At 39.7% G+C, this 22,259-nt stretch overlaps 2 protein-coding genes across 4 annotated transcripts in view; both read right to left on the bottom strand.

Annotated features, from left to right (window-relative positions):
- poln (polymerase (DNA directed) nu) overlaps positions 1–16,866 on the bottom strand; it is a 109,332-nt gene extending 92,466 nt beyond the window's left edge. Inside the window, exons 1-9 of the mRNA XM_059355223.1 lie at positions 16,627–16,866; positions 16,431–16,524; positions 14,502–14,858; positions 12,104–13,245; positions 9,921–10,033; positions 4,365–5,153; positions 2,126–2,295; positions 1,826–1,938; positions 652–788 (exon numbers count right to left, since the gene is read on the bottom strand). Coding sequence (XP_059211206.1) covers positions 652–788; positions 1,826–1,938; positions 2,126–2,295; positions 4,365–5,153; positions 9,921–10,033; positions 12,104–13,245; positions 14,502–14,858; positions 16,431–16,524; positions 16,627–16,756 — 3,045 coding nt within the window. The 5' untranslated portion in view covers positions 16,757–16,866. The remainder of the gene's footprint in view (positions 1–651; positions 789–1,825; positions 1,939–2,125; positions 2,296–4,364; positions 5,154–9,920; positions 10,034–12,103; positions 13,246–14,501; positions 14,859–16,430; positions 16,525–16,626) is intronic.
- Positions 16,867–17,329: 463 nt separating this feature from the next.
- Positions 17,330–22,205, bottom strand: haus3 (HAUS augmin-like complex, subunit 3). 3 transcript variants are annotated; one of them, XM_059355233.1, is made up of 6 exons: positions 22,102–22,205; positions 20,010–21,062; positions 19,669–19,878; positions 19,090–19,322; positions 18,311–18,674; positions 17,330–17,921 (listed from the first exon to the last, which is right to left on the bottom strand). In XM_059355233.1, exons 2-6 carry the CDS (start codon positions 21,036–21,038, stop codon positions 17,694–17,696), a joined length of 2,064 nt encoding a protein of 687 aa, XP_059211216.1. In that variant the 5' UTR covers positions 21,039–21,062; positions 22,102–22,205; the 3' UTR covers positions 17,330–17,693. The 3 variants fall into 3 exon arrangements, with proteins under 3 accessions (XP_059211216.1, XP_059211218.1, XP_059211217.1); XM_059355235.1 differs by having other exon boundaries at positions 17,332–17,921; positions 18,440–18,674; XM_059355234.1 differs by having other exon boundaries at positions 17,333–17,921; positions 18,389–18,674.
- Positions 22,206–22,259: the final 54 nt, after the last annotated feature.

The raw sequence follows: 22,259 nt of genomic DNA, 5'->3' as shown, positions 1-22,259 counted from the left end.
AGTGGAGTAATTTCATAATTTCATAATTTCATAATTTCATTAGTAATTATAGTGAAGTAAGGGATCTGAACCTGATTTCCACCACGGTCCAAAGCATTGTGTACATTAAATAGCCATGAGCCCAACTGCTACAGACATTTATATTCATTTATTCAAGGTATGTATTTACGTTTTGCCTTTTTGCCTCTATACTGTAAATAGTTAAATTGTATGGGGGGTTTTTTTGTTATTCTTTACGTATACATATTCATATTATTAAAAGGGAATGAATATTTGGAACAAGAAGCTATACATACAAAACCCTTGGCTCTGTACAATTTTGATGCTAACAACTGTAAATCTATTTGTACTTGTCAATTGATGTGAAATGTCCTAATAAAAAGATAATTACAAAAAAAATTGCCATGAACTTGTAATAGTTATCTCCATTTATCGAAGCTAACGTTAGCAGAGACTTTGCACAGCATAACCAGAACCCAGGTGCAAGTATGCTCACTTCTGGCTCCAAAAAAATATATATATATATTGACAGTCAAAATGCCAAACTCTGCGCTTCCACAAACCAATGGATACCGTCCACTTCTTTCACACATTCACAGGGAATTTTCTTTCTTTCTTTTCTTGGATCCAGAAATTCAAATCTTCACTAACCTTCTTGGCACCCAGAGCTGGTGTCGTAAAGGGTCTTTTGCAGTGTTTATTGACAAGATCTGGGAAGCAAGAGGAAGGGTTTGCAGGATCCAGGAGCCACCCGGACACCTGTGGGTCCTGGACATGAGAGCCAGCCACTAGAGAGAGAGAGAGAGAGAGAGAGTACAGCTCTGTATGATATCAAACAGTAGATGGACAGACATTACAGCACATCTATAAAATATAGAATTGTGTATATATTTGTACTGGTTGAAAATGTTTGCTGCATGAGTGGTTTGACAAGTGTCTGTGTGTTGATGTCTTCATAAAACTCAAATCATTGTCATCAACACAATTCAAGCTTTCTCCAGCTGCTGCTGCAGTTGGTGGAGAACAAATATTTTCACTGTATCGTTTCTTGCTTTGTTAAAGACTGTTTTATTTCCAACTGATTGGATGTTTTGGTGACTACGCTCAATGGAATAAAGAAATATTGAGAAGAGACTACAAACTTTCAACAGACACATTTCAAGCCTCAAGTGTTTGATACTTTTGGATGTAGTATCATTTAAGCAAGGGAGCAACTCAAGTCCTTGATATGATGACGGTGCTGAAGTGTTTTAACCCATAAGAACCCAGACCCAACTATCCTTAAAGGAAAATTATGGGGGATCTACCACAGACCAAGTGGACCGCATAGAACACATTTGTGATGTCTTAAAAAAAATACTACCCCTAAATGTCAAATATCTGTGATGTGGCATAAACATTTCATTGGGCGTTTATGGTATTTGTGTTCATAATATTTCTTATTTTAAAATAAATAAACTAAACATTTTCTTCTTACAGAAACACTACTTTGACTTTTTCTTTGCATCTCCATAACATTTATCAAAATTCTGACATTAATAGTGCTGTTTAACAACCAATTAATAATTAATAATTAATAAAAACAAATCACCATTTGCCTTTTTGTTTGCATCTCCATAACATGTATCAAAATTGTGACAGGAAATATGGTCAGAACAAGTTAAATGCAATACAGGACACCCTAATAATGGGTTAGAGTTGTTAAATGGGTTTAATCTTAGATTCTAGAAGATTTAAAGTGTTTGTCACCATAGGTTCTTATGGGTTAAAGCAGAACTAAATGTGTTTCTATGTGGCTGCGTGCATTAATTTATGTGTGTCCTGCCTTGTTTCCAGCTGAGGTCTGGTCTGTAAAACTGCAGAGCTGTACGAAGCAAATCCTTGGCTTTATAGCACACCACCAGTTGAGATCTTGATAGCACCTGTAGCAACATATCTCTATGGAATACACACACACACACACTGTTTTGAAACCATTCATAAACATTTTAGTTTCATGGATACAACGCAAAAATGGACATACTATAACATATCTCGTACTTAAAAATGTGCATGTCATCAAATTCAGTCATTCCTCAGTTATAAAAGCACACAAACTTGCACACACACACACACATGCACAGACCTAGTAAAGAGCTCCTGGCTGTGGTGTGTGTGTTGCTGAGCCCATGCAGGTGTGTGCTCTAGTTTTAAGTAGACCAGCGTGTCGTTTGGCCCCAGCGAGTCTTCTGCTGTGCTGCAGTCAGGATTGTTCTTCATCAGTATGAGGAGGCCACACACCGCTGGAGTGAGCTTCTTTATCAAGGATCAGAGAGGGGAATTAACACGAGCAAACAGTTAATGAAGCACTAAGCCACAAGAGTAAACGCTTTACACTAATCTTACAACAGCTGGGGCAGACACTTGGCACAAGGCAATGCTAGTAGGGATTAGGGTTATTAAAGTAAACTACAGGTGACTATAAGCAGGGGAAATACTTTTAGGAAGCTGAAACTAAATAAAAATGATAGTCTGGTATTTCCCCCATTCCACCTCACTTCAAGAAATTAAAATGCACCTGGGCCAATTAGGGATTGCACCATAAGCCGTGTTTCCTTTAGGGGGAAGAGTGTCCACCAGGAAAGTCTCAGGCCACGCCCTCTCAAATGTCCTCTCACTCTGCGTGTTTCCATTACAAAAAGGTCCCCAGAGGGATTTAGAGACTTAGCGACAGTTTTGACCGTGATCAGTGATCACATACATGACGATTAAACACGGGAGACGCAACTGTGGCCGCCGTCGCTAACTGTGCACAACTTTAGCTGCTGATCATAAACAAAGCAGCATGGCTAATTATGCACAGCGTCTTTTAAGAAGAGTGAGTCTCCAAAAGTCTCTAATAACACCAGAAAAAGTTGCTGGATTTGTCGCCTGTCGCTTTTTTGAAAAAAATAGCCGCTAAGGGGGTCTGAAAAGTCGCTAAATATAGCAACAAAGTCGCTAAGTTGCCAACACTGCTTCGCTGGCTTTTACAGATGACGCGTGTTGTTGTGGCGTAGAGTTGTACGTCACATCCTGCTTAGCGTTCTATCCAATCAGCAACCAGAGGAGAAAAACGGCCCTGCTCTTCGACAGGGCCCAAAAAAGTCCCGTCAAAAGACCTCTCAGGACGGCTCATATTCAAATTAGGGGCGTTTCGGCGAGTGAGACCCGCCTCATTACAGGTATTGGGCTAAGTGGAAACACCCTTATAGTCAACAAAGTAGCTAGCCAATCGGGCTATGCTATAGTGAACTACTCCATTGTCACATGACTTCAACGTCACTACCGTTGTGTTTCTGATCCTCTCCGACAAGCTACCAGCGGTTTTGACAGGCTAGTGTAACCGTAGCCTAATGACTTGTTTATCAACCTAATCTACAATCTACAAGAGTTCGCAAGAGCTCTTAAAAACACAACTAGAGGCTGTGAGGCGGACTAGTGTGAGAGTTTCTGTCTGTGTCCAGCGTGATGTTGTTTAATGTCCCCGACAACCACTGTAGTCCCATTTAGCCACTTGTTAGCAACCAACGTTTTAAGGACAAGTAAAAATTTGAAAATTGAAGTAGGTATACAGGCCGCTGTGAGGATTTGGTGGATGCGCATTGTCTTTAAGGATTAAGAATTATAAAACTGATGTAATATTTTGTTTTATATATATTTTTTCTTTTATGGTTTTTTTTTCAGCTTAGCCACTCTCAGCCTGTTATTTGTGTGTTGGGGGGTAGACGTAGAGACATAGGATGCATCCTATGTTGAATGATTGTTTTGTTTAATACAAAATAAAAATTGCTAGTCATAAAAAAAATCACAAGTGGGGGGCATTTACTAACGTATTTTATGTCTATTATGAAATCTTGAGCTAAGGTGATAGGATGGTCTTATCAGGCTACTATAGTAGTGCAAAGATTAAATATTACAGCCATTCCTAAACAGTTCTCTATCCTTGTATTTTGTATGGATGTATAGCTACTCATTTCTGAAATATTATACTTGACCCTTACAGAATCAGACTAAAACTAAAACTGTAAACTTGTCTGAAAAAGAGAGGCTAAAACTAGCAAACAAATAGTAAAAACTAAGTAAAATCAAACTGAAATTAAATCTAAAAGTCACCTTGCTAGCGACTATGATAACCTGTTTTCCTGCACTGATGCAAAGGGAGACTGAAATGATCATTTAAAGGCGTAAGTGATGATTGAGAGGAATTACGTTTGTATAAATCTCTACATTGTTTTTTAGGAACATTGTGCATATTAAACCTTTAAAATTGTTCAGTATAACTTAGCCAGTCATGGTGTCAAAGCTCCTTATTTCATCAGCTCCCTACACTGAGCTCTGCTTACCTGTTCTGGGTCTAACTGAGTTGTTCCGTCTCGGTACACCAGGGTTAACACCAGCGCCTTGGCCTTCCTCGCCTTCTCAAGCATCTGCGTCTTCTCGTCTGGGTTCATCTTCCCAGAATCCTTTACTCTGGGGTCAGACGTCAGGCTCGCAGTCAGACAGCCAGCTTTGGATTGGGTCTGGGGCTCATTATTACCATGTGCCTCCTTATGGGATATCTTTGGTCCATTGTTCCCTTGCTCAGGCCCACATTTGGCCCGCTTGTGCTTGAGTATTTTGCAAATCTTAGAAGATGGGGTCATTTTCGAAGCATTTCTGGTGGATTTGGGGCATCTTTCTTCCACATTTTGCTTTGGGGCATATATGTCTTTAGGTCCTCCTGACACTTTTCCTGCATCATGTGAAGGACTGACCTCAGTCTGCTGTTCTGAGGGTAAAGCTAGGAGTTCAGGGATAGAGATCTTGGGCTCACTGACCCCTCCTTCCCCTGCCTCTTCTTGAGAGGAACGAGGTGGCTCCCATTTTGAAGGACGCTTGATCAGGTAGTTTTTAGGAGTGTTGCCATATTGGCGCTGAAGTACTTCCAGCTTCCTCTTTAAGGAGAAAGAGGGGATCAGGGGAGGATGACGTGGATGAGTTTGGGAAGTAAGTAGTTGGCTGTTTTCCAGTTTTCTGCTTGGCTCCGAGGCAGCAGAGGCCAAGTCCTGCACTGAGGAGAAGTTTTGTCCAGCAGCAAAAGTGCTTGCTGAGGCCAGTTCCCTGCTGGAGCTGCTCCCTCTTCCATTAGCAGTCTACGCACAAGGAAAAGTGTGCAGTCAGACAGTGACAAAGGAAACAGAAAGAACAAGAGAGGCAAGAATAGATTTAGAACTTATTATTATCAAAAGGCTTGAAAACAGACTGTCTTACTGTGTTAGTTTTGCTACAGAGAAAAATCAATACCTAACAGCAAATCAGTTGAGAAAAGTTGGCAGAATTAAGTCAAATGTTCTAGTTGCACATAATTAGGACAAAGAAGAACGCAGAGCTTATTTAATTACTTCCCATTCACGTTTAAATCTAGTTAGATAAAACAGAATTTGTGAGAGAGAATGAAAGAGGAGGCGGTGAGCAGGTGGGTTAGCAAGACAAATGAGGCAAAGAGAGAAGCCGAGCAGGCAGGGAGAAGAAAAGAGACGTGCTGCTCCCATTCAGACGTCAGCGCTGTGTCCCAGACAGAAACACAGACAGTCAAGACACGGTTTTGTCTGCCTGAAGGAGTGCCACTCACACTCTTTCACACTTATTTATTTTTCATGAAGAGAAAAAAAGAAGCTTGTTTTGGCTGGATGACGATGAATATTTCACTCCATCTGGCTAGAAGAGTGCACTCAGTACAGTGCTGATCTCCACTAGGTGTGTTCCTGTCTCCTGTCCAAATAACGAAGAGTTGAATCTCACTCAATTGACCTTCCTGGCTCCCTTACAGTCAAGATGACAGTGATCTTAACCCTCTGAACTCTTGGGCTATTACGTCCGTTAAAAAATCTTCACCATGCCATGTTGTTTTTTTCAGTGCAGCCTCGACTATACGTCCTGATAATTAATTTTTAACTTTGACTCAATTGATCAAAATTTTTAACCGAAAAGAAACAAAGGAAAACATAAAATCTGATCTTGAAAATTATGTTTCACACACAGAAATGTACATGTTGCAAATATGAACACAGGTTGCAAATATAATATATAACAGGTAAAATGAGGATAATATCTAGTTCTATACTTTTATACTAAATATTATTATAGTATAATATTTTATACTTGGCCGAATATCATCCAAAAAAAATCTGGTATGGAGTTTCAAGCCAGAACTTCAGAGGGAAGCTGATGGAGAGACTTATTGTTGCTTCATTTTTATGTCTTCATTAACTTATGAGACAGATGAAAACAAGGAAAAATAAGGATTTCGCAATTAAAAGACAAGTTAACAAATATAAGCAAGTGAGGTGATACATTACAACAATTAAAACAGGGGTCTCAAACTCTAATTACCTGGGGGCCGCTGGAGGCAGTATCAAAATGACCAAAAAGACACAAAATTACTTAAAAAGACACAAAATGACAGAAAAAAACTAAATTACTCTTAAAAAAAGACACAAAATGACCAAAAAAAGACACAAAATTACACAAAAAAAAGTAATTAAAGGGACCTTCCACACACAACACGGTAAAGTGCCATTCATATAAAACTCACATTAAACTTTCATATCAAGGTGGGGGCCACAAAATATTGTCACGAGGGCCGCGAGTTTGAGACCCATGAATTAAAGTGTCTAAGCAAGCTCGGGTATGGATTTAGTCTTCTTATGTAACAGCTAAAGCTCAACTTGCTAGTGCAGTTAGCAAGTTGAGTTTTAAGATTTCCAATAGGCTACTCCAAGAAAAGGTATTTTAAAACAATTAAAGGCATTTAAAAACAATAAATCATATTTTTAAACCATTAAACCAGGGGTAGGCAACCCGCGGCTCTGAAGCCACACGAGGCTCTTCAGGCCATCTGCAGTGGCTCCATGTGGCCGGGACAAAGAAATTATATGAAATGAATGAATGAATTCCTTACATTTAATTTTCATTCATCATTGGTGTAGGCCCAAAGCAATTTGTATTCTACAATTGTAGAAATGTGTAGCTTATAAACGGCATTGAAAAAAAAGTTTCAACAACTAAAATGTGCATCATAGCTTATAAAAGTCTACAGGCTGGTGCCTTAACCTCTACATTTAGTTTAGTTTAGTTGTTTTTGTGTTTCCTTTTCAATTCTAAATCTCCTGAGACATTTCTTTGGTGTCCAGCCTCATCTGCACTCGCTGCATTCTGACAAAATCATATTAATAACTGCTCATTATGACCCATTAGTAACATTGATAGGCTAAATTGGACCAACTAGGCTGTTTTATCTTCATTGTAAGGCTCAAAATAAGGTTTGTGTTCCTGGCCAACAATGACTCTTTTATTCGTAAAGGTTGCCGACCCCTGCATTAAACTGATATTAACTTATATTAAGTTTTATCAAATATCTTGTCAGTTAACAGTTAAATAGTCAATTATTTACATCCCTAAGAGAGACAGATACACACAAACAAACAGGCTGACGCAGATAATTACATTTTAAAGTGTTCAATGAATTCCTCTAACAGATTACATTTAGAGGACATTTTATACATATATATTTACATATGAATCCATGAAATATTCATGTTCTACGCTGTATATGTATGTAATGTAATGTAATAAATAATGAGTTGCACAGCGAGAGTCATACTGTATGTAAAGCCCCGTGAGAGGATCTAGTGATGGAGATGAAAATGAATAATGAATATGGCTTGATTTGATAGAAAGCATGTAAATTACTGGAATGTAAGATTAAAAAAACTGACGCCAAACAGAAATGTTATGATCCCGTAGGGGCGTGTTGAGAAGTGGGAGGGTGAGAAACAACAAAAAATTTGGGTCCCTTCTGCTAAAAGTACACCTTCACCTCCCTGTAACCTTCCCGGCATCTTAAAAACATCTCCATTATTCATACACGTAACTCCCATCTCTATTTATGCAAAAGCACAGAACGTTAGCACAGCCACCGCTTTGAAATCTAGGTAAGAGACGTGAAGTTGTGTATTCGATGCACACGGCATTCATGCACACAATTCTGTATGTCAGCAGTGGCTTCGGTCTGTAGGAATTCCTGTGATTCAGCTCCCCGAGGAGAGTCTTCCTCATTTCCCTGTAAACACAACCCGTTTTCCTGCTGACAAAGTCATGAACCCCCCCAGGGTCCTGTGCTACAGGATATAGATAGAAAAGCGAGGCAGGCCATGGCCCGCAGCCCAGTGCTGGGTGCAGGAGAGTGAATGAGGAGAGAGAGAGAGAGAGAGAATGGATTGGTGTGTTTGCTGCTGATTGTAGCAATACAGCCCTGCTGCACCTCCTTCTCCCTCTCCTCTTCTCCATCTTTCAGCCTCTCCCACACCATCCCTCCATCCTCCCTTTATAGTTCTCTCTTTTTGCTGCTGTCTTCCCTTTTCTGCCAATATGTATTGTGGACTACTTTGTCAGGACTTTTTTTTTGTAATTTTATGACTCATTGGGGAGCTTTCACTTGTCAGCGTGCTGCATTACTGCCGACGGCACCCCGCTTCACACAAGCCACATTGATTTCTATGTGCATCGGGGAAATAGAAGCCTAATCCCTTTGAAAGCAGCTATTTAAATGTCAGGATTTTTTTTTGGGGTGTTGCTGCTGCACATGCTGTTGCCTCTGCTTACAGGGATTACAGAGGTAGAGTGGGAGACAGATGAAAACAAGGAAAAATAAGGATTTCGCAATTAAAAGACAAGTTAACAAATATAAGCAAGTGAGGTGATACATTACAACAATTAAAACAGGGGTCTCAAACTCTAATTACCTGGGGGCCGCTGGAGGCAGTATCAAAATGACCAAAAAGACACAAAATTACTTAAAAAGACACAAAATGACAGAAAAAAACTAAATTACTCTTAAAAAAAGACACAAAATGACCAAAAAAAGACACAAAATTACACAAAATGACAACAACAAAAAATACACAGAATTACCAAAAAAGACACAAAATTGTTTTAAAAAAAGACAAAATGACCCAAAAGACACAAAATTACCCAAAAAAAAGTAATTAAAGGGACCCTCCACACACAACACGGTAAAGTGCCATTCATATAAACTCACAATAAACTTTCATATCAAGGTGGGGGCCACAAAATGTTGTCACGAGGGCCGCGAGTTTGAGACCTATGAATTAAAGTGTCTAAGCACTTTGTAAGACTTGGTAAAAGAAGGAATTTATAAAACTTTGATTACAAATTAAGATATTTTCCAGCCGTATTGTATGTCCATATTGAGTAGAAAAAGATTTTTTTTGTATTTTTTATTAACTAAATTATCCATATACATGCAGACTTATTTGCTTCTCCAATATTGCTGATTGTGTCTGAGGCAACACTGCTTCATAAAAAGTTGAAATAAACCCATCATGTAATACAGTATAGGTAATATTCCAGATTTGATGCATATAGTACAGTACTTATTAGTTCATTAATAGTGACCATAACAGATCTTTATTTTATGGAATATTTCAGTGCTTGCGATTTTACTTAATTTTACTGTATTTTATTTGCTATCTTTGACTTTTTTGCTGTACAGTATGTTCTGTGTGCCATCTGTATAAAGTATCTATCTATCTATCTATCTATCTATCTATCTATCTATCTATCTATCTATCTATCTATCTATCTATCTATCTATCTATCTATCTATCTATCTATCTATCCATCCATCTATCTATCTATCTATCTATCTATCCATCCATCCATCCATCCATCCATCCATCCATCCATCCATCCATCCATCCATCCATCCATCCATCCATCCATCCATCCATCCATCCATCCATCCATCTATCTATCTATCTATCTATCTATCTATCCATCCATCCATCCATCCATCCATCTATCCATCTATCTATCTATCCATCTATCTGGAGACTCACTTGTACGTCGACATGGTGCTGATGATTCCCAAGAATCCGGGGAGCTCTGAACCTCTTTGCCCTGCGCTCCTGGGACAATCTTGGCACAGAACAACTTTCTCCTCCTGAGTCCTCTAGAGGGGAGGAGGTAAGAGCATTTCTATCAGATCATCACTTTCCTCACACGTCGTCAATCGATGACAGCGCTGTTATGTAAGAATGTGTCTGACGAAGCATGTATGGATGCTGCTTACACAGTGCATGTGTGTGACAAGACAAGGTCAGCCTGCCTGAGATCAAACTGACATTTTGTTTCCACACAACTTGCAACTTGTTTGCGTGTGTGTTGTTGAGAGTGTGTGTGTGTGTGTGTGTGTGTGTGTGTGTATGTGTGAGTTGACTCAGCATTGTCTCAGCAGCTGAGACTCAAGCTACCTTCCTGCTGCTGTAATGTGAGCTGGCACACAGCATCCCTCGTCAGTGCTGAGTGTCCTCAGCTCTGCTCTGTCATCGCAGCTCCGATAGAGAAAGATGGCCGAAAGCCACCAGCGAGAGTTTGACACAACTTCAAGTGCTTTAGCACCCCCAGCGCTGTCTGATTTAAACTGGCACCAAAAACAGTCCCCACTGTTTTAATTTCAGACAACTGAAGTGAGAATTGCACACACTTGACTTTAAGAGTAGCTTTGCAGACTTTAATGCTGTCGAGGTTAATTTTCTGGTTCCATTAACCCTCTGGAGTCCATCTATTTATTGAAAATACACGTTTTATTTACAGTAATAACTTTATTTATATATGATATGTAGACAAGCTATTTGCCATTTATGTTTCTAGACCATTTTTAAATTGTGAATTTTCTTTCTAAAATGAAAACTACTATCATTTTTTTATTTACATGCAAATAGACTGTTTTATAGTTTTATTATTTATTATTTTTTATTTTCTTCTGCTGTTTTTGTGTGTAGAAATGGTTTTAAAAAATGGCACATTTCCATAGACACCAGTGTCTTTTGTTTGTATTTTCGGCAGCTTTATACTTTAATTAAAGTAAAATGAAAATCTGACTGATAGCCAAGTTTGTGTGGAGAAAAAGGAGCCATGCATGTGATGTAAGGACAGACTGAAAGATGCTAAACAGAGACAGAAATTAATGCAGAGGAAGTTGACAAATTTGAACCAAAATCTCCTGGACTTCAGAGGTTTAATATATAGACAGACCTAATACTCTGACTTTGACAAGAAGCATTTTAGTCATTCTTTGAGTCTCTCCACCTTAAATAGGTAGCAATAATACTGCCTGAGTTGTTTGAATAGACCCAGTTGGCTGAGTTGGTTACTTCATAGTGCAACTAGTTTACTGCAAAAATGTTAGTGTGTATCAGAGTGCATTTACTCCTGCAGTTGGTTTGGGCACTTCCATAGAAAAGGATTCTAGCACACTCTTGGGGTGATTAATTGAACTACGTATCATCAGATGTAAAAAAAAAAAAAAGGTCACATTCAATACAAACTTAAAGCTAAATTCAAGCACATTCAAAGTATTTTCAAAATGCATTTAGGAGATTTTCCAGCACCCTACAGCTTTGATAAATAACATTTTACTGGCCGATACTGACCCAATTATCAGGCAGTATTGAGCCATCAAAGGTATATCCATATCTACTATTTTTGATAGGGCTGTGCCATACCTGCAATACCTCATAAATGACTGTGGCCTTAAAGATCTGATAGATACTGATTATCTTACTTCTTCATCATATTAAATGTTTATTAATAGCATTTTAGAGAGGCGTCACAGTTCATGGTAAACGAAGTTTCAAGCACGTTATTTAAATTCTGAGCACTTTTCAATCCTAAAAGTAAGATTCAGGTGTTTTCAAGGATTTTCGGCACCTGCAGGAAACGTGTCAAAGCTCAAACTATTTTCTACTTCTCAAACACTCTCTGGCAGAATAATATTACATTAGACACTTTACAACCATTGCACTATTCAGCCTGTATATTTTGCCTTTAGTCTGCATATTTTTTATCTTCACATTTTTATTCTGTACATAGCTTGTGTGTGTGTATATTTGTTTTAAACTAGGGTTCTGAGAGAAAAGTAATTTCAGTTTTCTGTATGTGTACACGTGTAGCAGAACTGACAATAAAGTGACTTTTGACTTGACATTTAATAACGGCTTAGAAACAAGCAGGCACTAACCTGTAGATCTGCTTCCATGTTGGCTGTCTACAGGTGGCACAGACTCATTTGGGCCGCCCTCTCTCTCTCCTGGCTCAGTGTCTCCTCTGGGTAACTCACTGACATCTCTACACTCTGTCTCACAGTGTCTTTCTCTAATTTGGACACCAGAACAAAGCTGCTGCTCTGTCTCCATCTCGCTTTCATCCAGGCCTTCGCTGCTCTTCCTCTGCACTTCCACACCGACCTCCATCACATCTATTCTTCCCCCTGTGGTTCTCTCCAGGTTATCAGCACTGGTGTCACTCAGGATTGATTCGGTGGGCTCACACTGCATCAGTGGGTATTCTGTGGGTTTTTTCTCTGCTGTTTCACTCACAGTCTCTCTCGTATCCCGAGTGTTTCCAGCTTGGCAGCTGCTCACCTTGTGTTCTCCCCTTTCTAAAGGAGCCCGAAGCTCTTTTGAACCGCCAGTTTGACACCCCGCTGACATTTCTTTATCCTCAAGGCCTGCTGGATGTTCAACTTCTTTGATTTCAGGTGTATTAACTCTAGGCTCGTGTTCTTCTTTCTGCCCAGACTTTGAATCCTCAGAATAACTATGCAGGCTTTTGTCCATATTCCTCTCTGAACTAGCATTCTCATTGGTGCTGAAGAAGAGCAGAAGTCCTTCCATTTCATTGGAGGATCCTTTTTCATTTGGCATAGTTGCATCTTGATGTCTTGTCTCCTTGCACGTTACTCCATCCTGCATTTCATCACCTTTGCCTGACATTTGTGCTGTATCTGCCTGAGTCACATTTTCTGAAAGCACAACATGCTGAAGCCCTTCTTCTGACAGGTGCTGCTGTATGCCTCCATCTCCTCTTCCACTAATGATCTCCTCTGTGGGGTTGGAAGGAGCTAGCCCCCACTTTCCTTGGTTGTCCAAAGCAACAGTGTGGTCTAGCTTCTTTCTGGGGATATTCCAGCTCTCAGGCTTTTCTTCCTGTGCAACAGATGTGTCATTATCTGTTCCTTCACTTATTTTAAGACAGTGAGAAACTTGTTGATAAGCCACAGCAGGCTCGGCTTCATGGGTATTAGGCTGCAAAACTTCATCAGTATCGTCCTTATCTGGAGGAAGATTGTGGTTGAAAGGCGGCCTGGTTTCTTCAATGGATCTATGCGAGTCAAAGACAGAGTGTGCTTGATTTATAATGCATGCTTTCCCCTCACAAAACCAGACACAGAAGATCATTTATACATGCTAAACTTCAGACTGCTTTCCTTTCTGTTTTCAAAGCTTTTTCTGCTGTGGGCGGTGCAGCAGCAAAATGTTTTGTAGCCACCTAAAAAAAATCAATATCAGTTTAAGTGTACGCTGAATGTAGAATATTTTTTACTGCTTTACCTTGCTGCCAGCCTTTTTACGACAGGGAACTGAAGCAGTTTCATCCATCTATGCTCTCGTCAAAGCCACCAGACGCAATTGACAAAAACAGTCATTTTATCTTGCAGAACACAGGAGTTTCTGGTCTGTTTCTGCCTTGATCAGTTAAATTGTGTTACTTTGGTGTTTGGCAGCAGCAGACCAGAAACTCCTGTGTTCTGCAAGATAAAATATCTGTTTTTGTCAGTAGAGTCTGGTGGCTTTGAAGAAAGAACTTGCACCTGCTTCTGCAAACTGGGGATGTGCCAACCACCATCTACTGATTATGGATAAGATCCTCAAACGAGAAAAATCCAAACTTCCCCCTGAATACAAGTGAAATGTCCAAATGCTGTCCTTTGCCTTACTCTAGATCAGCTATTCTCAACTTTGGGGTCCCGACCCCAATTGGGGTCGCGAGATGATTTCTGGGGGTCGCCAAATCATTTTGGAAGTCAGCTCTGTCTCCACTGTGTTAAAGTGTTCATGTGTTAATGTGTTTTAGTCTTTTTGGTCATTTAATGTCTTTTTTTGGTAATTTTGTGTTTTGTTTTTTTGGTCATTTTGTGTCTTTTTGGGCCATTTTGTTTCTTTTTTGGTCATTTTGTTTCCTTTATTTTTGGTCATTTTGTGTCTTTTTGGGCCATTTTGTTTCTTTTTTGGGCCATTTTGTGTCATAAAATATAAAAAAAATATATAAATGCACAGACAGAGAGATGTTTTAGTTGTCTGCTACATCATTTGTCCAAAATTTGTCGTATCAACTGAGTTTGTATGATCTGAACTGTGCGTGTGAGATTCTGTTCAGTGAGCGGGGGTCACAGACAACATGCAGGTTAAATTGGGGGTCGCGACTCGAGAACTACTGCCCTAGATTATTTAAATACCTTAAAGACAAACTTTTTAAATACATGAAATACTCTCAAGCATGATATATGCATGCATACATTAACACACTTAACTATATAACAACCGTAAAATACCAACCCCACTTTGATTGCCACTTACTTTCTCCACGGTGCAGCCTGAGGCTCAAACAGTCTCTGTGGTACTTGTAGGGACAGGGTGAATGTGTCTCTATGGGAGAAAGACGCTGCCGTCTCCTCACGCTGACTGGATGACAGAGCCTGACTGGACTGGCTCTCAGGGGGTTCACAGGACTTTCTGTGGGAATAAATCTGTGAGCAGCGATAATAGGCTTCAGACTGCGACGTCTGCCTTTGGAGTGAGGAATCCCAGCAGGAGGAGGAGCAGGAGGAGGCCTGGGATGACAGGGAGCAGGCTGCCGTCTGTGAGTACTGATAGCAGGCCGAGGTCTGAGAGCTCTGCCACTGGTTGGAGGCGTCATGGTGGGACACCTGGGGCCTGGTTCATAACAGGGGTTTCTTTACCTTTTTTTTGCACTTGCATTAAGTAAACTAAAACATCTCTAAAGACATTTTGAGTGTGCTTGACTCTGACTCTTTTCTAAATGGAAAAGAGGAGGAAGTCATGTAAAATAATAAACCAGGTGTTAGTGTGTGTATGAGATAACGAGGAAAAAAGTCACAAGAATAAAGTAAAAATGAGAAGAAAAAAGTCAAAATGAGGAGAATAAAGTCAAAATGAGATTAAAGTAAAAATGAGGAGAATAAAGTTGAAATTACGGGAATAAAGTAAAAATAATGAGAATAAAGTCGAAGTCACGAATAAAGTAAAAATGAGAAGAAAAAAGTAAAAAATGAGGAGAATAAAGTCAAAATAAGGAGAAAAAAATTGTCGAAAATGACAAGAAAGGAGTTGAAATTATGAGAATAAAGTAAAAATAAAAATATGAGAAAAAAGTCGAAGTCACAAGAATAGTCAAAATAAGAAAAAAGTAAAATGAGGAGAAAGTGAAAATGAGGAGAATAAAGTCGGAAATTACAATAAAGAAATTGAAATTACGAGAATAAAGTAAAAATAAACGAAAATGAGAAGAAAAAAGTCAAAGTCACAGGAAAAAAAGTCAAAATCACGAGAAAAAATCAAAATGAGAAAAAAGGTCAAAATGGGGAAAAAAAGTCAGTCACGAAAATAAAGTCAAAATGAGAAAAAAAATCGAAGTCAGGAAAAAAGTCAAAATGAGGAAAAATATAGTGTGCTTTTTCAAGCACACTCAATTAAGAATTAGAATATATTATTGCGTCAGTATGTAAAATCATTAAGTATTGCATATTACAGAACAGTTCAACCCATACAGGTTTATCTATTGTGAGTCAAAATCAATGATGTGCAAGTCCTTTTTCCCTTTATTTTTATTAATATAATGCATTAAAATTATAGTGATTACTTTCATTATACTGGTCAAGATGCTTTTGGTCAGCTTTATAAAGGTTAATAATGTCATTCCAACTACAGTAGAAATTAGATTTAAAAAAAACACATATTACACTGTATAAATCCAACAAACCCCCGTCACTACAAATTCTTAGATATTGAAAAGAAATGTAATTTTTGCAATGATGAACCAGAAGCTTTATCACATATATTTACCACTGTATACATTGTTACTTTTTAGACCTAAATCAATGATCATATGTTGTGTAAAACTAATCATAATCTCAAAATGGATATAAAAATTGTCATTATACATTTTGAACATGATAAATATTGACTTAATTGAAAGCTTATAACTAAGAAAAATAAGTAACTAGAATTTTATGTGAATTTAAAGAATATATTATGGCTCAAATTGACATTAAACAAAGAAAAAAAAAGGTTCAAACTGTAGCGTGAACCCTATAAGGAGTAACTTTTTTTCCTTTTTTTATCTCCATTTCTTGTCCGCAACGTTGTATATTTGGATGTTTTTTCAATAAAGATTCAAATAAATAATTCTATTCATTAAGAATGTTCTCACTAAACATATTTTAGAGTTTTCATATTGGTGAGTGGCTGCTACTTATTCCCACATACCGGTCTGTGTCTTTCCCTTTGTTCTCCTCCTGACTCATGCTGCAGCTGCTCTGAGCCCACAGCTCCCTCTGGCTGCCATTAAACCTCTCCACTGCTGCAGACCCAGAGGAGAAGAAGCATCATCTCTCTGGGAACTATATATATATATTTACAAATGGTTCAGTGAGATATGCTGTATGCTAGTGCCCTGACTGACTTTGCCTGGCATCGTAGTAGTTGTAGTTTCGTCTGGCTGCATGTAGACTCTGGGCACGGAGAACAGCCAGGACCTTCTGGGCCTCCAGGGACAGAGGTCCTGAGTACAACCTGCTGCTCCACTGCTCCATCTCCTCCCTGCCAGCTACTCAACTCTCTCTACCTGACGATATCTGACCCTTCAACTCTCAATGGCCTAAACAGGACAGAAGGGAGAGTTAGGTCAGTTACACAAAGACCTGTTCTTTTTTTTTTTTTAAACGTGCACCTCAAAAACACATCCAATGTGCAAAAACCTGTCGACCAGCATCTTTTACACAGCAGATTATACCAAGTATGCTCCAGACTGGGGTTGTCAAAAGTATCAATACTCAAAAAAGTATCGATACTCAAACATTGTATCCAGATACGATACTCATTTTCAAAAGTATCGAGTATCTGAAGCTTGTTATCATAGTTGCAGTTTCTTTTTGCACAACTGTTTTTTATTATAAATATTTAACCTGTGGTTCTGTTAATTTTTACATGTTGCATTTTTCTTGTTAATAAAAATATTTGTTACATTTTGGGGTCTTTGTTTTTACCCTGGTGGTATCGAAAATGGTATCGAGTATCGAATATTTTCCTGAGTATCAGTATCCATTTGAAAATTTTAGTATCGTGACAACCCTACTCCAGACCATGCTCCAGACATAAAAATTTCACAACTTAATCTTCATGAAAACAACATTTTACTTTATTTATCTGATGACAAAAAGGAAACGTAAAGAACAAGACAAACAACGACACTAAATACTAGATAGATTCTGTAAAATTGTTTGAAATAGACACTCAAATGAATCTCATTCATCATACATGCAGCAATGCTCAAACAACCAAACTCTTCACACGTTGAGCGTTGACTCAAGGAATTCATTTCCATCTCTTGCACAAACCAAGTGAAGGTGCATATTTTGATTAGTTTCACACTTGTACACATTGCACCAGAGCAGGGCTTACTAAGTAAACCTCTGACTGAGAGCTCAGTGTACTTATACAATACACTCTCCTCATTCATTCTGGCTTGCTTTACTGCTGCCCACTCTTCACAGCCATTTTGCCCTCCAGATCTTCCACTACTTTCTGCAGCAGGCGAGCATCCAAGTGGAAGTAGATGTATAATTCCCTCTCCCGCCGGAGGAGGGCATTGCGCTCCAGCTGTGAACGCTTGGCTTTAACCTCTCCGATGATTTCTTGCATTACGTGCTGCAAACTCTGCAGCTGAGACTCTGCTTCCACCAGCTTCACACTCAGCTCCTGCAGAGACAAAGTAAGAAGGGTGAGAAATGAAGAAACAAATGGTAACAGACTTCCTGAGCACACACATTAATCAATCAACCATAATGAGGTATGCAAATAAGGTAATTTATCAAGATAACTAATCAACTTACTTGCACATACTTGATCTCAAATAACAGACATAGCATGGCAATATAAAGAAGAAAACACTGATCCTGATTCTAAAGTGTCATGCAGCAAAGCAGTTTCTCCTGAGAGCCATTAATCACGCAGTGCTGCTAAACCCAATGTGTCTTTTTATTAAGTGCTTGACATTGTGATATATGAGGGAAAAGTGCAAAAGAAATGTTGTGCTACCAGCTTCCCTCACCAAAAGTGACGAGTAATTTAAAATTTAACTGACTCACATAAAGGATTGCTTCTGAATTGCACTCTGTATGGTTGACCAAGATGACTGTGCATAAAATGAAAGGAAACAAACCCACCTGTGCATTGGGGCAGAGCAGCTCCTGGTCAGTGTTGGCCGCTGGACGTACCTGCGGCCCTAAGACCAGCTGCTGGAGCTCTGTGTACATTGCCCTTTGGAGCGCCTCGCAGTCGCCATGGAGACGAGCAGCTGTGTAGTACTGCTCGCGGCCAGCACCGGCTAGAGCGTCTCGGGTCATCTGCAGGTTGCCTGCGAGGTCACCAGCGGCGTGGTCCAATGCTTCATATGTCCGAAAAGGCTCTGATCGACCCGGGCCTGAATGGTGGTCCAGGATCTGGAGCAGCCTGAGGAAAAAGTAGCATGACACAGAATTAAAGTGAGACAGTCTGCATTTAAAAAACAATAAAGAGTGTCATGGGCAAAAAACAGCCCACATTACATCACAGTATTGCAGAAAAGGTGAGTGAATAATCCTGGTTTGGCTCTGCCAATATTCCCAAGCCAACTAACAGCCACTATGGTGCAGTGAATTCATAAATTAACCAGTTAATCAATTGTCTGCTGTTTTTTCTATCATATGCCTTATCCTTAATGACAGGGGATAAATTATTTGAATTTAATTAGGTATCGTTGCATAAAAAGGTCTGGAGTTAGTAACACACATGCTTCTAAAAGGCTAGCTGGAAAAAGCTCCATCCAAGCTCCAGCATTTTTCGCTCTAAAACACCTTTACAATACATACAGCTTGAGTCTTGTTACCTGCTGAAGGCTGCATCCTTGGTGCTGATAATGGGGTTGGGCCTGGGATTGATCGCCAAGTCAGGGTGTGCCAGGGACTCAATCCTGAGGTTTGCTGCTTCGCCTTCCTTTAACAGCCTGCTATCAACTTCTCCTAGCTGCTTAAGACACGTCCTCCACCTCCTCAACTCCATCTCCTGCCCCAGGAGCAGCAGGTCAAAGGACGCCTTCTGGCGGAGCAGGTAGTCTCGTACCTACAAGGAAATATTTACATTTTACTATGGCTGTTGATTCTAATTTCCACATTGTCTTACATTAATAGTTAAGTGGTGATTCTATGTCTTAAGCATGATTTTGACAATGCCTGTGGCCAATGATCAACTCAGGGAATCCACACCTTGCATTTCATTAAAATGTTTTAGTGAAAGACATTTAAATTATCAATAGCTTAATCTTAAAACTTATTGATGGCTAAGCCTGACCCCGCTTAAATACATGTTTTTACAAATCAAAACTGAGGTCATAATTGGTTATTATATATATATATATATATATATATATATATATATATATATATATATATATAAATCACCAACTTACCTGATTCTGTCTGGAGGTGTAGAAGTCCTGCCTGGCTACTTGCAGAGCAAGGTCTCCCCTCACGACCGGCACATTAAGTAACCTGGCTGACTCTCTGAGGGCAGCGGGTACTGGACCCTGGAGCAGAGCCTCCAGCTCAGCCTCCACCGCCTGCAGCTCCTTCCTCGACACAACCTCACGGACATGAAGAGAGGAGGACGTGGAAATGCTCTGGTAGAGTGACGAGATAAATGATGGAGAAGTTAAGACAAGAAGCAAAAACGGTAATAAATTAACGTACTATGAGAACTGTAATACCGTTCACAGGACATAATAAAACACTAAGTAAATGCCTGCTTTACCTTAGTATGAGAGGATTTGTTAGAAAGCCAGTCCAGCCCAGCCATGACACTCTTCTCCTCTGCCATGGCCTGCATCAATTGGTGCTGAGCCACAATATGAGCCCACTGAAGTCTGGCCATCTCCGTCCTCCTACGCTCCACCGCTCGCTCCTCCCCGTTTCTTCCCTCTTGCTCGTTCACTTCGTCCTCTCCATCTTCACAAGAGCTGAGGTCAAGGACCTGGAAGCGCTCAGAGCAAGAAGTCTCAACAATGCCAGAGAGGCCCTGGAAGAAATGCTTCTGAGTGAAAGCAGCCAGTGTTTTAGTGTTGAGCTCCTCCTGGTGCAGGTAGGGATCCAGGGACAGCTGAGAGAGGAGGACAGGGGGGCATTTGGAGATAGAAGGGTTTGACGGGGCCACAGGTTCTCCAATTCCTTTCTGCTTGGCTTCTGGCTGAACTGGGAGATATGACGCAAGCTTTTTCACCTCATCTGTTAGGTTTTGTAACATTGTGTTGGTGTCTGCATTCTCAGCTCCAATAGAAGCACTGGTCTCTTTGAGCTTACATGCAGCACTCTCCTGCTCTGCACTAAGTCGCAGGTCAACATCTGCACGAGATGTGGCCACAACCTGTAGCCTGTTATAGCGATGTTGCTTCAGCTCTTTCTCTTTACGCAGTGCCTGGAGCTCTGCCTCCAAATCCTCTATGGCCACATTCCCTTCAGCTGCAAACGCCGAGGATGAAGATGAAGAAGAGGGCCCTAAAATGTTTGAACTGCTCCCATCAGAAGGTCCAATGGTTTTAAGAACCTCGCCCAAGGCGGCTTCATCTAGAATTGGCTTGCCAGATTTCCGTAACTCCTGAAAAGCATGAGCCTCCTCCGGGGTGAGAACATTGCTCTGGTTGAGGGTCCGACAGACAAAGCGCAAGAAGTGAAGGTTCTCCGGAGGACAGTCAAACAGCCAGTCAAAGTCGGAAGCCTTCAGTGATGATGCACCTGGAAAACCTAGACGGCCCACTGCCTCCACAAACTGCCCACCGTCTAACATGGTGGTTCAGCACTTGTTATTGTGCTAATAAGTCACAATGCAGCACAATGTGGAGGATTAGGTGAAATCAATAAAAAAAGAGAGTGAGAGTATATAGAAAACCATATTCAAGATCTTTTAAGATAAGGGATGTCACAATTTGATATGCATAATTTGTATCAAATATAATCAGAACACTCAATAATCAATGTTATCAGCTACATGAAGCCAAATCCAGATCAGTTTTTTGAGTTAAAATCACCCTACTATTAAAACACTGGAATCATTCCCTATTATACAACACAAAATGAATAGTACCAGTTATGATTAATATACTAGAGCACATTGGCAGCCTTTCTCTATAAGCTTATAATGTTGGGTTTATGTAAACATTGGGCCTCATGCAAGAACATTTTCGTATTCTTATAAAGTAACGAAATATGCCATTCATAAGAGAAAAACTGCACGTCTGGACCACTCGTAAATGTGTGCCTGCAAATATTTATATATAGGTTACCCTTTGTCGCTAGCTATGGGATTATTTACCTGCTGAGATCTTGTATAAGATGAGATCTAATTTGCGTTGTTGAAATCAAACGTTGTTCTATCTATTTATCTAACCATCTATCTATCTATCTATCTATCTATCTATCTATCTATCTATCTATCTATCTATCTATCTATCTAACTTTCTATCCATCCGTCCATCGTAAATTTCTTGCACATTTCATTAATGTGCAACAGTTTTAGCTGTTGTCAGACTATGCAAATAAATGTCGATTTATTAATTATAACCTAGAGGTACTTTGGTCAGATATTCACCTCTGTCATGGTAAAATTATGATAATGTTGTTCTCTCTTGTGTTTAGCAAACAAACATACGTCACAACAGTTAGCTTAGCTACTTAAGCTAAGTTAGCTATATTAAGTAGCTAAACGTTTTAACATTAAAGTTAGCCAGATAAATTAGAAAGTAGTATAGCTTTCCTGCTAACCGCCGTGGCTCTTGTCGGTAGAGTCAACAGTAATGTGTTTATATATTATCTTATCGACAAAAGTCACCAAGTTTCCCTCCGTTACCTACAATTTTATTCGGAAACTCCGGTTTGTTAGCATCCAGTCCTAGCCGTTACCTGCCCGCGCCAAACATCCAAACTGTCCTGACGTCAGCACGCAGAAACGTCCTGACGTTCTCCGTCACACGCGTCACACGCTTGAAGATACGCAACCAATCAGATTTAA

Source organism: Centropristis striata, chromosome 17 (assembly GCF_030273125.1).
Source record: "Centropristis striata isolate RG_2023a ecotype Rhode Island chromosome 17, C.striata_1.0, whole genome shotgun sequence".
Classification (NCBI taxonomy): Eukaryota; Metazoa; Chordata; class Actinopteri; order Perciformes; family Serranidae; genus Centropristis; species Centropristis striata.
The sequence above is the reverse complement of the archived record's forward strand: the minus strand, read 5'-3'. Positions and strand labels throughout refer to the sequence as shown.